The sequence below is a fragment of the Anolis sagrei genome, chromosome 3 (assembly GCF_037176765.1).
Source record: "Anolis sagrei isolate rAnoSag1 chromosome 3, rAnoSag1.mat, whole genome shotgun sequence".
NCBI classification, from domain to species: domain Eukaryota; kingdom Metazoa; phylum Chordata; class Lepidosauria; order Squamata; family Dactyloidae; genus Anolis; species Anolis sagrei.
In genome coordinates this window covers 8111244-8125967 of record NC_090023.1, presented here as the reverse complement: position 1 = coordinate 8125967, position 14724 = coordinate 8111244, and the positions used below count along the sequence as shown (strand labels likewise).

The window sequence follows — 14724 nt, the reverse complement described above, 5'->3', positions numbered from 1 at the left end:
ACACAAAAGCAACAATAACCAACATAAACATAACACAGAAACCTCCTCAGTTAAGATGCATCCTCTCAGCCTTGTCTTCTGCAGGCTAAACATGCCCAGCTCTTTAAGCTGCTCCTCATAGGGCTTGTTCTCCACACCCTTGATCATTTTAGTCACCTTCCTCTGGACACATTCCAGCTTTGGAGGCTAGACGGACAAATGTTGGGATTACTTTGTATTTTTCCTGCATGGCGTTGCCCATGCGGTCTCTTTCAACTCTATGATTCTAAAACCTAAATATTTCTGTTTTCGCAGGTAAAGAAAACGTAGGGTTTTTATGTCATTCCCTACTTTTTATGTCATTCCCTACTTGGGATGGGTCCGGCATCCCAACCGCAGCAATTGTGGAGGCATGACTGCATTAAATACATGCCAATGACTTGGTTTCCAAAGAGTTCTAAATAGGTGGAACATTTGCCTGAGATAATATGATATTTTAACTGGTCCGGATATCAATACTTAGGGCAGTGGTTCTCAGCCTGTGGGTCTCCAGTAGTTTTGGCCTGCAACACCCAGAAATCCCAGCCAGTTTACCAGTTGTTAGGATTCCTGGGAGTTGAAGGCCAAAACATCTGGGGGCCCACAGGTTGAGAACCACTGACTTAAGGAGTAGATCTCTCTGGTAAGCATATGACAAAATGTTTTAGATGGAAAAAAGTTTGCTCTGAATTCCTATTTCCTGCCAATCCTCCCCATAGGGCAGGCAGAGGGGTCTTTATTTATCAGTTCCTCCTACAAATGGGCATCACTTAGCTTCTCACAATAAAACAACATTTTTGTCAGTCTTTCTGGATAATCTTTCAGCTGGTTATTTAGTACCTTAATTTACTTCTACGGTACGTTTTATGGGTTTGTCTACCATCTGCAAAACAATTTAATTCCCAGAAGGAACACTCAAATGAAATCAGCAGAACTGTTTTCTTACATTAAGCAATTCAACTGGGGAGGGAGGGTCCTAGTCATTACAATTTGTCTCAGTTCTTAGCATGGAAGAACAGAGAATCTATATAAATAAAAATCTAACATTCGTTTGTGGGATTAACATAACTCAAAAACCACTGGATGAATTGACACCAAGTTTGGGCACAATACACGTATCAGGCCAACGAGTGACCACCACTCATAAAAACACTGAAAAACACAGGAGAAGAGATTTAAAAAATCCAAAAAATAAAAAATACGTTACAACGCATGCGCAAAACCACACACACATATATATGCAAACACACATTGCTCTGTCACGCGTTGGGCCTGTAAATTGTTGTCTTTAAAAGAGGACGTGCAACCTTTGCCCAACGGGAAGCCAGGGTGCCCAAAGAGAAGTTCTCAGAGGTTTCCACCACAAACAGTCTTTAGATGGCTTGAGAAGTACAACAAAGTCTTCTTTTAATGAACAATCAAACAGAAACTTCTCTTGTCTTCAGTAAAATTATGCAAATGATTCCAAGCTTTTAGATAATTGGTGAATTCCTAAACTTGCCCATGAAGGACAAGCAACTATCTTCAATAACTTCTTCTTTAAAGGAAAACCCCCTTTTTAACTTCTCCCAGGCTGACTGTAAACTTAAACCTAACTGATGTGGGCACCACTACCAGGTTGAACAGCGTCTCAAAGCACCGAGTGGACCTACCAGCAAGGCCTGTAGTCTCTTCAGCTGGAGTTCTTTGATCTTTAGGGCTGTTTCCCTGGAAAGTCTTTGGAGACTCTGTTTCTGTTGGAATTTCTGTAACCCCGGAAATTCTTAGGAGACTCTTAAAGCTGTTCTCCCCTGGGAATTCTTAAACGTTGAAGCTTTTGTACAGGGGAAGCATTACACACGTCCTGTACATTGGCTAACCTAGCTGAGACTAACTAAAAATGGCTCCCTTCTCTTCCCAATTGCCCTGAGCAAGGGGTGGGACCAAAACTTAATGATGATGGACAGTTGGCTTGCCCTATAACTGCAACCAAAAGAAGCCACCTATCTGCAGAGTCCCTGAAACTTAGAACTGCAAACAAACATTCAATGCAAAGCAAATAAAATTGGAGCTCCTGGTACAGCTGTACCAGAACACACATATATACACAGACTGGGCCACAGCAACACATGGCAGGGGATGGCTAGTACACAATAAGATGGCCTGTTCTGTTTAGGAGTACCACTAACCACAATGGTACTCCTTTTTGTGCTTGTCCCTGCTTTGATTTATTGAGCGCAGTAAAAGGAAATCGAAGCTTAAACCAGACAGCACTAAAACACAGCACTGACGTGGTATAACTATAGTTGTTTTTTCATAATTACAGAAAATACAGATGGGCATAAGTGTTAAACATGAAAACAATGCACTAGGCAAAACATGTTATTAACATGACGGGACTGGACATTGTTTTAATGGGTATTTATTGAATTATGTTTTATTGCAGTGTTATGATTTTATTGATGTTGACGTTTTATATTGTAATTGTGGCATTGAATTTTGCCTTGTAAACTGCCTCGAGTCGCCGGAAGGCTGAGAGGGGCGGTATACAAATATAGTAAACAAACAAATAAATAAATTTTCTGGCATAGGGATATGCGACAAGAATATATTAAGAATGAAAAAGTGACAAGCCCCAGTGTTTCAAAATGATATTACTAGGTTGTGGGCCCCATAGTTCATGCAGCAAAGCAAACACAAAGGACTTTTATGGACTAATGGGGCCAATTCGACAGGTATGTTTAGATTTCTATAACAACATGGAAAGTTTTAACGGCATCTAATAACAGATGGCTATATATAATTGTCAGTAAGGTCTTACAACCAGAGTTCTTTTAAAAACTTTTAGGGATTGTCAAAGATTGAAATGGTTACCTTTTCAAATTCTGGGGATGGCATTCAAGTATAATTCTGGTACTTTGGATGTATTAAGCAACAGACTTGTGGAGTAGAAGGAACAGGCAATGGACACTTTTAAACATCATGAGAAGTCAAGGCTCTGGTGGAACCCTATCTTCTTGAGCACTAACCTGTTTCCCCGAAAATAAGACATACCCATAAAATAAGCCGTAGCAGGATTTCTAAGCGTTTACGCAATATAAGCCATACCCTGATCGGTGTGGCTATGCAGCGTACAAGGTCAGCTCACTCTGGCAGGTCCCAGTCTTTCTGTGCATGCTGCAAACTGAGGCATAGAGGATGACATAGTGAAAGTAAACATCTCTTCAGTGAAATGAGGAGCAGGAGATTCTGCTTTTGGTATTGTGTGTCCTCAGGAGGAAGAAATAAAGCAGTGGCTGCTGTTTTACGCAACACTGGTAGTCTCTCTTCCCCAGCACAAACCAGCAACAGCCTGTGGGTCTCTCTCACCCCCCCCCCACAAACACCAGTAAAGTTGCTGCTCCCCAGCACTGACAATCAACATTTGGCAGGGACGAGAGATAGGGCTTTCTCAGTGGTGGCCCCTTGGCTATGGAATGCCCTTCCCAGGGATATAAGATTGGCTCCCTCCCTTCTAACATTCCGCAAAAAGGGTAAGACCTGGCTCTTCGAGCAAGCTTTTACTACTAGAGCATAATTAGATGAATATTAATATATGGAACGAATGACAATGCAATTGGACAATAATTTTAATAAGGAGATGCTGACGACTTTGTTTTTACAGGCTGTATTGTTTTTATATCACATTTTAAATGTTTTAATTGCTTTTATAATTTTTTAAACTGTATCTTTATAATTTTTATGGCATCGAATTGCTGCCGACTGTGAACTGCCTTGAGTCGCCTCTGGCTGAGAAAGGTGGTATACAAATGTGGTAAATAAACAATAAATAAATAAATAAATCAACAATCTGTGGGTATTTTTCATCCCGCAAAAACACCAGGGAAAGTGGAAAAGCTTCAGTAAGCAATCTGCTATTGAGCCCAGAGAGATCATCCCATAATTGCAGATTGTTGTGCCATGCATAATAAAAACATGACATCCCCTGAAAATAAGTGTGTCTTCTTGAGGAAAAATAAATATAAGATAGGGTCTTATTTTAGGGAAAACATGGTAGTAACTTGTTGATACATTCTGAGTAATCATCTCTACCTAAGAGGAGTGGCCGAACAAACCACAGGTTTGGTGTTGATTCATTATGATATGCAAGATTTCCTTTAGCTTGTACCTTCCAGACAAGGAAAGGAAGTGAATCCCTACAAATATGTATATCACAATAAATAAACCACCAAGGTCAAGCAGGAGTGATAAATGAGTGTGCAATAGCAGGAAGGCGCATCAACGCAAGGACTGTTGTGATGCCAAAATGCAGCCTAGGCTCAAGGGTTCTTTCTACAGTCCATAACATGGCCCTTCATGAAAATGGATTCCCTCTCACTTTGTAGCCAGAGGCAAACTGCGAGCAACTTATTTCTTCCTAGCAATGGTGCTGAGCTAGAAATCATTTGCCGTCGTAACACAAGTGCTAGTATGGAAGCAAGGCCAAGATCTGTCCTTTGTCCAAAATCAAAATCACTTAGATGGAACTAATAGACAACCGGACAACCAGTCATTGCTTTCCAACAACAAGGCGGATACCCTGATTTCCCAGTTTGCAGCCAAAAAAGCTCCCCATTTTGATAATGCACCTATGTCACCCTTATTGCCATACGAGAATATTTTCAAGGTAATGGTAGGTTAGGTAGACTCTCAGAAAAGAAAAAAAAAGCTCTGCAACCAAATAAGGAGGTTCTGGGTCTGAGGAAGGATTCGGCCACACAATGTACACAGTATGTTTCAAGGATGCTTTCCATGTGTGAGAAGATTCCTGCTTTATGGTCCTTGGTTTTAATCTCAACCAATTTCCAATTCCTAAAGTGATTCCTTGCACATCCCTTGTGAGTCTGCCTGAAACTAGAGAAATGTGCAACTCTTCAGTTCCAAATAGGAAAAGAATCTCTCTGTGTCTGTGATTAGTGATGACTTTTCAAAAAGGAGGAGGGAAAGGCGGTTGCGGCGATGGTGGGGGGGACAGGACCCAGATGAAACAGATGGAAGCCATTATCAACTAGCTGCAATAGAATGCACTGATATACCATTCCCAGTTCAAAACAACGCCCATAACGATCTGCAGAAAAGTGTATTGACCTGCTTATAATTCCACCTTACAATCTCCAAGGAGTTAGGCATGATTTTCATTGTTCTTCCTTTACCATTTTCAGAGAGATTCCATTCCTCCTCCTGGGACAAGTTTTGATTTTCCAATGATTTTTTTTTGCTTTGAATGCTTCAATCCTATTCCTCCCAGAGAGGACTCTACGAGCAAGACACGTATCGCAAAAATCCAACATGAAGAATTTCCCACTTCCGTTCACATTGCTAGCCTGACTATCGACAGATAACTTGAGCACATTATGTAACATTCATAGTCCTCATCCGGCCCATAGTCAGAAAAAAAATTGGGAATTGTATCGGTTTGAAACATTCTTTTTAGCGAATCATGAAGAGTAGCTCCATACCACAAAATAATTTTAATTCTATATTTTAATATAAACTTAATTAAATAAAAACTCTATTTTAGCTACAAAGTTTCAAGTCTAAAAAACCATTGAAAATAATTGGTAATTTCGTGGTTACAAAAGATTACCACATCTGTTAGAAACACTTGAAAACTGTGTCAATACACTTTGACAGAAATCAAGCTCCATCGATAAATTTTGTTGGACACTCAAGAGTGCAAGTCCAGCCAGTCTTTCTTGCCCCATTATACTTCTTAAATGTGTTTTCAAAAATTTTAGAGAAACTGCAGAAATCTGAAGAAGTTTCTTCACATTTGGAAAAAACTGTCTATCACAGAAAAGATATTCAAGTGTGCATTTGCTTGTTTTTCTGCAGGTGTAATCCTCTTTCATCTTCTACACCACAGGTCAAACTCTTCCATCAGTGTGTCAGTATCTTGAAGGTACTCATGGTAAAGTTCTGTGCACTTGTTCAAGTTGGGTTTAAATGACACAATTAACAGGGAGGAATACTTGCAGTTCCTGAACTACTTCCCTGTGCCTTGTACACCTTTCTTGAAGCTGACTGCATAAAAAGTCCAGAAATCACATATACACATTTAGCCTATAATATTCCATTGGTGTGGATAGAGTTGCCTGGATGTTGCTTTTAGAAGTCTGCCTGGAACAGATGTGAGAAATCCTAACTTGTCTAACCAGAGACTCCACCACTGATCTTGCTGTGTCAAAGTTCTCCTGATTTTTTTTCACAGATTCTGTGCACATCTCCCTGGCATTTACTAAGAGACTGTTGATGTGTTTCAGACTACAGAAAATGTTCATATATACTCTTTGTAATGTTTTGCTAAGCTTTTTAAGGATGTGTATGGTTACTACATATTCAGCTTTCAGAACAGCAAAAAGAAGATTGAGAAGAAGTTTCACTGTTGCATAGAGGGCTCTCTTTTAGTTCTTCAAGTGTTCTCAATGCCACGCTGTACAGTTCAACAAAAGGTAAAACTGCGTCATGTTGCTCAACACGACAGGTTTCACAAAGCAGCAACAGATTGTCTAAGATGTGGAAAGAATGTGTATATATTTATATGAATAGAGATTCTCTGCCTGTCTCTAACAGAACTCCATAATGTTCAGTTGCTTTGATAGACATTTAGACACTTTATGGAGCCAGATGGATGAAGAGAAATACTAACAGCAACTAACAAGGCTTTAAGTCTCAAAATAGCCATTCAAGCTAGCAGACAACTGCAGAGTAAGATAGCCTACACTGACCAGTTCTCTGATAGTAGATCCAGCCTGAGTCTCCAAGTAGGAATAATGAAAATTCCTGCCTTAAAACCTGCCAAACAAAGTTGACAATACTGGGCAAGATAGACCAATGGTCTGACCCAACTGTAGGAAATTTCTTATGTTTCCAATGTCAGCCTTCTCTTGTTATAGCTATGATTTGAGACTAGATTCCTTCCTAACCATAACAGAACATGCTGGGGAATAAAATGTGGGATCTTTTGTAGGCAAAACATTTTCTACCACTAGCTACAGTTCTTCCTTACTGACTCCATGGTAACTCTAGGTGGCTGGTCCAAGATGTGGAAAGAATGTGTATATATTTATATGAATAGAGATTCTCTGCCTGTCTCTGGGCACAGAAATCTAGTGTGCACAAAATGCAGGGAACCAACTGTTTACTTTCTCTCCAAAGAAGAACCATATTGTTCAGTCATGGAAAAATAATATTCTCCCCAAGAACATACCTGTGCAATGTTTTTGTTGAGAAGGTAGACGCCATAATCGAACTGCAGTTTCTCTCCTCCTTTTGGATATAATGGGAACCTAAAAGAAGAAGGGGAAAATATGATTTCACTTGTTTACACAAGTAATTCTGGAAAGCCATTTCTCCTGTCACAAGTTTTTTGTGATATAAGACACAGAAGCCTTGCTTCACCAACAAAGAAGCCAATACATACAAACTGTTTTTTGCATATTTTGAAAGGGGGGAAAAGTTTAGCCAGCACCGCCTGCCTCTTGACTGAGAACCACTGCAAATTTAAGGCACGCCCCACCCGCAGCTTTAAGTATTACAACAGTATTATTGTAATGCAAACCTAGATTTTCCTCTTAAACCAGCTCAAATCCTGAAGCCAGAAAACTGGCTAATGTTAAACAAGGCGGTTGTCAGTGCCAAGGGAGTTGGAAGACCATTACAACCAGTTGAGATCCTCAATTGACAGAAGGCCCATTCATTCCTTGCAGGCTTCATCAAAAGTGGGAGAGAGGTGTTTTTCACGAACACCTACTTCTCTGCAAACTTATAAAAGGCATCACTGAAAATAATATCTTTCTCCATTTCTGAGACAACAACTCCATGCTTTAAGCCAAGGGACATCAATTGAGTACACTCCATCAGCGTGCAAACCTAAACCCCATTACTTGTGAGGAAGCCTAGTGAGCTCAGTAAGATTTACTTGTAGCAGACATTTGCACCAGAAAGATGGTAAACTAAAGGAATATCAAAGAGCAGATGAACTAGGAAGAGAAGTAGAATCATAGAATCCTAGAGTTGGAAGAGACTTTATGGACCATTCAGTCCAACCCCATTCTGTCAAGCAGGAAAATAACATTCAAAGCACCCCTGACAGATGGCCACCCAGCCTCTGTTTAAAAGCCTCCAAAGAAAGAGCCTCCACCACACTCCGGGCAGAGAGTTCCGCTGCTGAACAACTCTCACAGTTAGGAAGTTCTTCCTCATGTTCAGGTGGAATCTCCTTTTCTGTAGCTTGAAGCCATTGTTCTGCATCCTAGTATCCAGAACAGCAGAAAACAAGCTTGTTCCCTCCTCCCTATAACTTCCCCTCACATATTTATACATAGCCCTCGTCACATCTCCTCTCAGCCTTCTTTTTTGCAGGCTAAACATGCCCAGCTCTTTTAGCTGCTCATAGGGCTTGTTCTCCAGAACCTTGATCCTTTGATTCACCCTTTTCTGGACACATTCCAGCTTAGAGTCAACATCTCAGAATTGGACACAGTATTCCAGATGTGGTCTGAACAAGACAGAATAGAGGGGTAGCATGACTTCCAGTAGCACAGTGGGTTAAAGTGCTGAGCTGCTGAGCTTGTTGACTGAAAAGTCGCAGGTTTGAATCCAGGGAGTGGCTTGAGCTTCTACTGTCAGCCCCAGCTTCTGCCAACCTAGCAGTTCAAAAATATGCAAATGTTAGTAGATCAATAGGGACTGCTCTGGCGGGAAGATATGGGCACTCCATGCAGTCATGCCAGCTACATGACCTAGGAGGTGTCTAGGGACAATGCTGGCTCTTCGGGCTTAGAAATGGAGATGAGCACCACACCCCAGAGTCGGACACAATTGGACTTAATATCAGGGGAAAACCTTTATCTTTACCTATGACTTTCTTTGATCTAGACACTATACTACTAATTATGCAGGCCAAAATCCCATTTACTTTTTTTTGCTGCCGCATCACATTCATGACTCATGCATAACTTGTTGTCCACGAGGACTCCAATATCTTTTTCACACGTACTGCTCTTGAGCCACGCGTCCCCCATTCTGTATCTTTGCATTTCCTTTTTTCTGCCTAAGTGGAGTATCTAGCATTTTTCCCTGTTGAAGTTCATTTTGTTAGTTATGGCCAATCATCTCTCTAATCTTTTTGAATTCTGCTCCTGACCTCTGGAGTATTGGCTATCCCTCTCAATTTGGTGATGTCTGCAAACTTGATGACCATGCCTTCAAACCCTTTGTCTAAGTCATTAATAAAGATGTTGAACAGGACCGGGCCCAGGACGGGACCCTGCTTATGGCACTCCACTCATGACAAGTGGAATAGTCAGCAAAGCGGCAACCGATTTACCATCATATTTGGAAACTTTTCTGGAAAAAGAAATAAATTAAATGTATAGAAATGATTACAATTTTCAAAATCAAACATAACAAAAAGGATTTGAGACAAAGGTGTTACATCCTTAGAATTCGTTTCTTGTTTACTCGTAAGCAATATGTGTTTAGTTCTGGACGAATCTGTAATGGTACGGTTAGGTCTTTGACTACCATAGAGGATAGAGCAGTCTTCCAAATAATAAACAGAGTATATTGAAGTTTTATTTCCCAGTGACCATTTAGAATCCTTATTTGAGTCCTAAGTTTTACTATCACACTGTTCCCAAAAGCCATTTTTTCACCACCACAAATAAATTATATCACTGCCATTTCATTAATAAGGACTTAGATAACTGACAACAGGAGTTTAGGTGACTCAAATGGTACTTAAATCTATGCATATTTCCTCAAGACAACCCATAAGTAGTGTAATGCAGTGGCTAAGCGAGTTGCAAGGCATGACATCCTGAGTTTGAATGTCACTTTTGTCCTGAGCAGTCTGAGATAACACTCTGCCTTCATTCCTTTAGTGCAATGTTCCATGATGAGGAACTTAAAAGTTTTCTATGGAAAATATTTCTAAAAATGTGTTGTTTCATGATACTAATTACTATCGTTAACTTTTTCTTCTAAGACTCTGAAAGGCAGAACTCTAAACAGATGGCTCCATAGAAATAACTATGTTAACTATTTTATTGTGCTCTCTTATTTCCCTTTAATTCAAACAATATAAGAAAAGTGTATGGGTCTGAGCTGTCCTGTCCTCCATGCAGTCATGCTGGCCACATGACCTTGGGGGTGTCTACAGACAATGCTGACTCTTCAGCTTAGAAATGGAGATGAGCACCAACCTCCAGAGTTGGACATGACTAGACTTAATGTCAAGGGGAAAACCTTTACCTTTACCTTACATACATTATTCACCTCCAAATCCTCAGGATAGGGAAAGATTAATATTTGAACAGAGATTTAGTTCAGAAATGAGATCGTTACACAGATGACAGGCATTATGTATTATTAAAACAGTTTCTTTAAAGCACCCAAGACAAAAACAACATTATCTCTATGCAGAACTACTAAAATGAAAGTTTTGGCAGATGTCATTACAGTGCCCCCAAATTGTGAGGGTCTCTGTTTTACAATTCTTCAAACTTTTAATGGGGGACTTCAAGTTGAGAAATATAAAATCATTCTAATCACTACACATATAAGCTCAGTCCACTTAACAGATCTATAAATCCTAACCGTTGGACAGGAAAATACAACACACTAAAATAAAGGTACTTATGAGCAGCAAAATTCCATTGCTCTCTGTTGCATGAATCACAGAGAATCAATTTCAACATCTACTGAATTACTTTATCCCATTGTAGCAGGATTTGGATTATAAAAGGATAACATTACAATTAATAACACAAAATGCATTCAGTCTGGGCAATAAATATGCCCTTTAAAACCAAAAAGTATGGTTTGTTACAATATAGTATTTCATTATGTTGTTAGAAAAAGTGTGGGATTTGCTACGTCTAGAAGAAAAAGCTGTAAAAAGGGGGGATGAACTGGGTTCATGGCTTCATAAAGTTTTTGTTTATTTTAAAGGTCTCTTTGTATTATCAAATGTAATAGAAATTGTTAAGGAAGCAGTGTCTCTTTTTAGTTCCACTGATTTTAATGTTGAGTAACAGTCTGCGTCCTCTTAACACAATTCTAATGAAAAGAAATCAAAAGTGTTCAATGTATTGTCGAAGGCTTTCATGGCCGGAATCACTGGGTTGTTGTAGGTTTTTTCGGGCTATATGGCCATGTTCTAGAGGCATTCTCTCCTGACGTTTCACCTGCATCTATGGCAAGCATCCTCACTACCTCTGATATCACTGGGGAGGGAGTCCCACAGCCAAGGTCCCACCAATGAGAAGGCCCTATCCCTCGTTCCCACCAGACACCTGTGCAGGTGGCGGGACCGAGAGCAGGGCCTCCCTCGACAATCTTAGTCTTCTAGGTGGTTCATAGAGGGAGATACATTCGGACAGGTAAGCTGGGCCAGAACCATTTAGGGCTTTATAGGCTAAAGTCAGCACTTTGAATTGTGCTTGGTAGCAAACTGGCAGCCAGTGGAGTTGATGCAATAGGAGGGGTTATACGCTGCCTGTGCGCTGCTCTGGTGATCAACCTGACTGCTGTCCGTTTGATTATTTGAAGCTTCCAAACAGTCTTCGAAGGCAACCCCTTATAGAGCACGTTGCAATAGTCCAATGGTTCTCAACCTGTGGGTCCCCAGGTGTTTTGGCCTTCAACTCCCAGAAATCCTAACCACTGGTAAACTGGCGGGGATTTCTGGGAGTTGTAGGCCAAAACACCTGGAGACCCACAGTTTGAGAACCACTGCAATAGTCTATTCGAGATGTAACCAGAGCATGGACTACCAAGTATGGGTGCAGCTGGTGCACAAGTTTTAATTGTGTAAATGCTCCCCTGGCCACCAACGAGAACTGGGATTCTAGGCTCAGCAATGAGTCCAGGAGGACTCCCAATCTTCGTGGGAGTGTAACCCTATCCAACACAGGCTGTAACCCTATACCCTGTTTGACCTTGTGACTGACCAGGAGTACCTCTGTCTCGTCTGGATTCAATTTCAATTTGTTTGCTCCCACCCAGACCGACACAACTGCCAACTCCCACCCAGACCGACACAACAGGACCTGAACAGCCTCCTTAGTAGCAGGTAGGAAGAAGTGATAGGGTTGGATGTCATCTGCGTACCAACACAACTGGACAAGACTGGAGAACACTAAATCATTAGCACCATCACCTTGTAATCATGGGTTTGGTTCACTGCACCCTCTTTTTGCTCCTCCCAAGGTGAAACCTCCAAATGTAAGATTTTATTGTGACTGTGATTGTAATAATAATAATAATAATAATAATAATAATAATAATAATAATAGAAAACTGCACTCCAAACCAGAGCTGACAGCTGGCACAACCAAGCCTTGTATGGGCAGTTCCTTGAGAAGATTGAAGGAAAAGTTGACAAGGAGAAGACCTGGTTACGGTTCACAAATGGAACACTGAAGAAGGAGACAGAAGGCCTGATTCTTGCAGCCCAGGAGCAAGCCATCAGAACAAAGGCCATTAAGTCCAGGATTGAAAAATCAATAGACTAAGACAGGAGTTCTCAACCTGTGGGTCCCCAGGTGTTTTGGCCTACAACTCCCAGAAAGCCCAGCCAGGTTACTTAAGCTGTTAGGATTTCTGGGAATTGAAAGCCAAAGCATCTGGGTACCCACAGGTTGAGAACCACTGGACTAAGAGTTATCTGATCACAACATTTTGGACTGAGTTGGATATTGTTTTTAACGTGATGAATTATTTTTATATGTATTTTAGAACTTATTTATTGTGTATGTTGTTTTATGACGTTATTTACTACATAGCATTGAATTTTGTTGTTAGCTGTTCTGAGTCCCTCCACGGAGGTAGAGAAGAAAGGGATATAAACGTTCTAAATAAATAAATAAATAAATAAATTTGGCAACATATTGTGTCAGTTTCATGGCATCTTACTTCCCCTGAGAAATGAAGCAAATTTGGTCAAGCAGATCCAAGCTCAAATATTACAAAATTAAGAACTAAAAGCTTACCTTTACCTAAGAAACATTTAGTGAACTCAAGCAGACTTGTCTACCTACACATATTTATTATTAACTAGCTGTACCCACCACGCATTGCTGTGGTCAACCCTCTCTCCCTCTTTCTCTCCTTCTTCATTTCTCTCCTTTCTTTCTCTCCTTCCTTCCCTCTTTTTCTTTCCCTTTGTCTTTCTTCCTTCTCTACCTGTGTCTTTCCTCGCTTCCTTTGCTCTTTGGTTCCATCCTTCCTTTCTTTCCTCCCTCTTTTTCTCTTTCGTTCCTTCTCTCCTCTCTCTCTCTCTTTCCTTCCTTCTTTCACTTTTTAATTTCCTTCTCTCCTTCTCTACACCTTTCTTTCTTTCCTTTTCTCCCTCTTTCTCCCTTCTCTCCTTTCTTCCCTCTCTCTTTCCTTCCTTCTTTCACTCTTTTATTTCCTTCTCTCTTTCCTTCTCTACCTTTCTTTATTTCCTTCTCTCCCTCTTTCTCTCTTTCTTCCTTCTCTCCTTCCTTCCCCCTCTCTTTCCTGCCTTCTTTCACATTTTTATTTCCTTCTCTCCTTCTCTCCTTCCCTCCTTTTTCCCCTCTTTCTCTCCTTCCTTTCTTGCCCCTTTCTGTGTATGTTTTGTGTGTGCATATATTTCTGTATATATTTCTGTATATATTTCTGTATATTTGTATATATGTATATCTGTGTGTTTGTGTATATATGTAGTTTTGCACGTGCGTTGTAATGCATTTTTTGTTTTTTGGCTTTTTAAGTCTCTTCCACTGCGTTTTTCAGTGTTTTTCGGAGTGATGGTCACTCAGTGGCCTGATAGGTGTCTTGTGTCCAAATTTGGTGCCAATTCATCCAGTGGTTTTTGAGTTATGTTAATCCCACAAATGAACATTACATTTTTATTTATATAGATATATTGTCACAATTAATTCCTTATCATCGTTATTTGTTTTTTACAAGAGTTTATTTTTACAGCTCAATATTTTGTAGCTTGGAGTTAACAATGATACAAGAAACTTTCCTAATGTTTGCCACTATGATAAATGGAGGACACCCTGTAGTATTCCTTGAAAGTCACCACTATCGCAATCCTAATAGGATACCTTTTAGCGCACACTATTTCCCATTAAACTCTTAAGCTCACTCCTACCCGTCTTCCCTCTCATCCTGACCTCAGACAAATACTTTGCAATCACATTCTCATTTCATTTCGCAGCCTCATGCTGTTCCTGGGCTAATCTCGACCTGTTCAGCATCACGGGACAGCTACAATATTTGAAAAGGCTGTAATGAGTCTCCGCAGGCCTCTTAGGTCCGTCAGATGTTAACTGTTAAAGCAAAGCTAAAAGGATCGAGATGCTTTTGAGAAAGAAGAAAAAGATTTCCTCTTCAGATACAAAAACTTCCTCATCTGGGTGCTCAGGTCTGAGCGTCGTTATTGCGAAGTTCTGAAATTTATGGACTTCTCTTTGTCTTTCAAGAGATCAATCTCGTATGTACCAATATGCTGGCGATCGGTTTTTCATATGTCCGCGCATAGCCACCTGCCTTCAATCCAAAGTATTCTTGAATCATAAGCAACCGATTGATTTTTTAACAGTCCCTCCCACCTGGACCTAATCTAACATGAAAAGCATGTGGTTTCGATCCCGATTTCCCTTTATTCGCTTACATTTCAAACTGAATTGCAAGAAACCCAAGCAA

General features: G+C 40.4%; 1 protein-coding gene across 3 annotated transcripts in view; it reads right to left on the bottom strand.

Moving 5' to 3' along the window:
- Window positions 1-14724, bottom strand: part of UVRAG (UV radiation resistance associated) — a 145792-nt gene that overhangs the window by 39343 nt on the left and 91725 nt on the right. For all 3 annotated transcript variants that reach the window (XM_060771249.2, XM_060771250.2, XM_067466464.1), the window contains one exon: window positions 7247-7325. In XM_060771249.2, the coding sequence (XP_060627232.2) occupies window positions 7247-7325 (79 nt within the window). The remainder of the gene's footprint in view (window positions 1-7246; window positions 7326-14724) is intronic.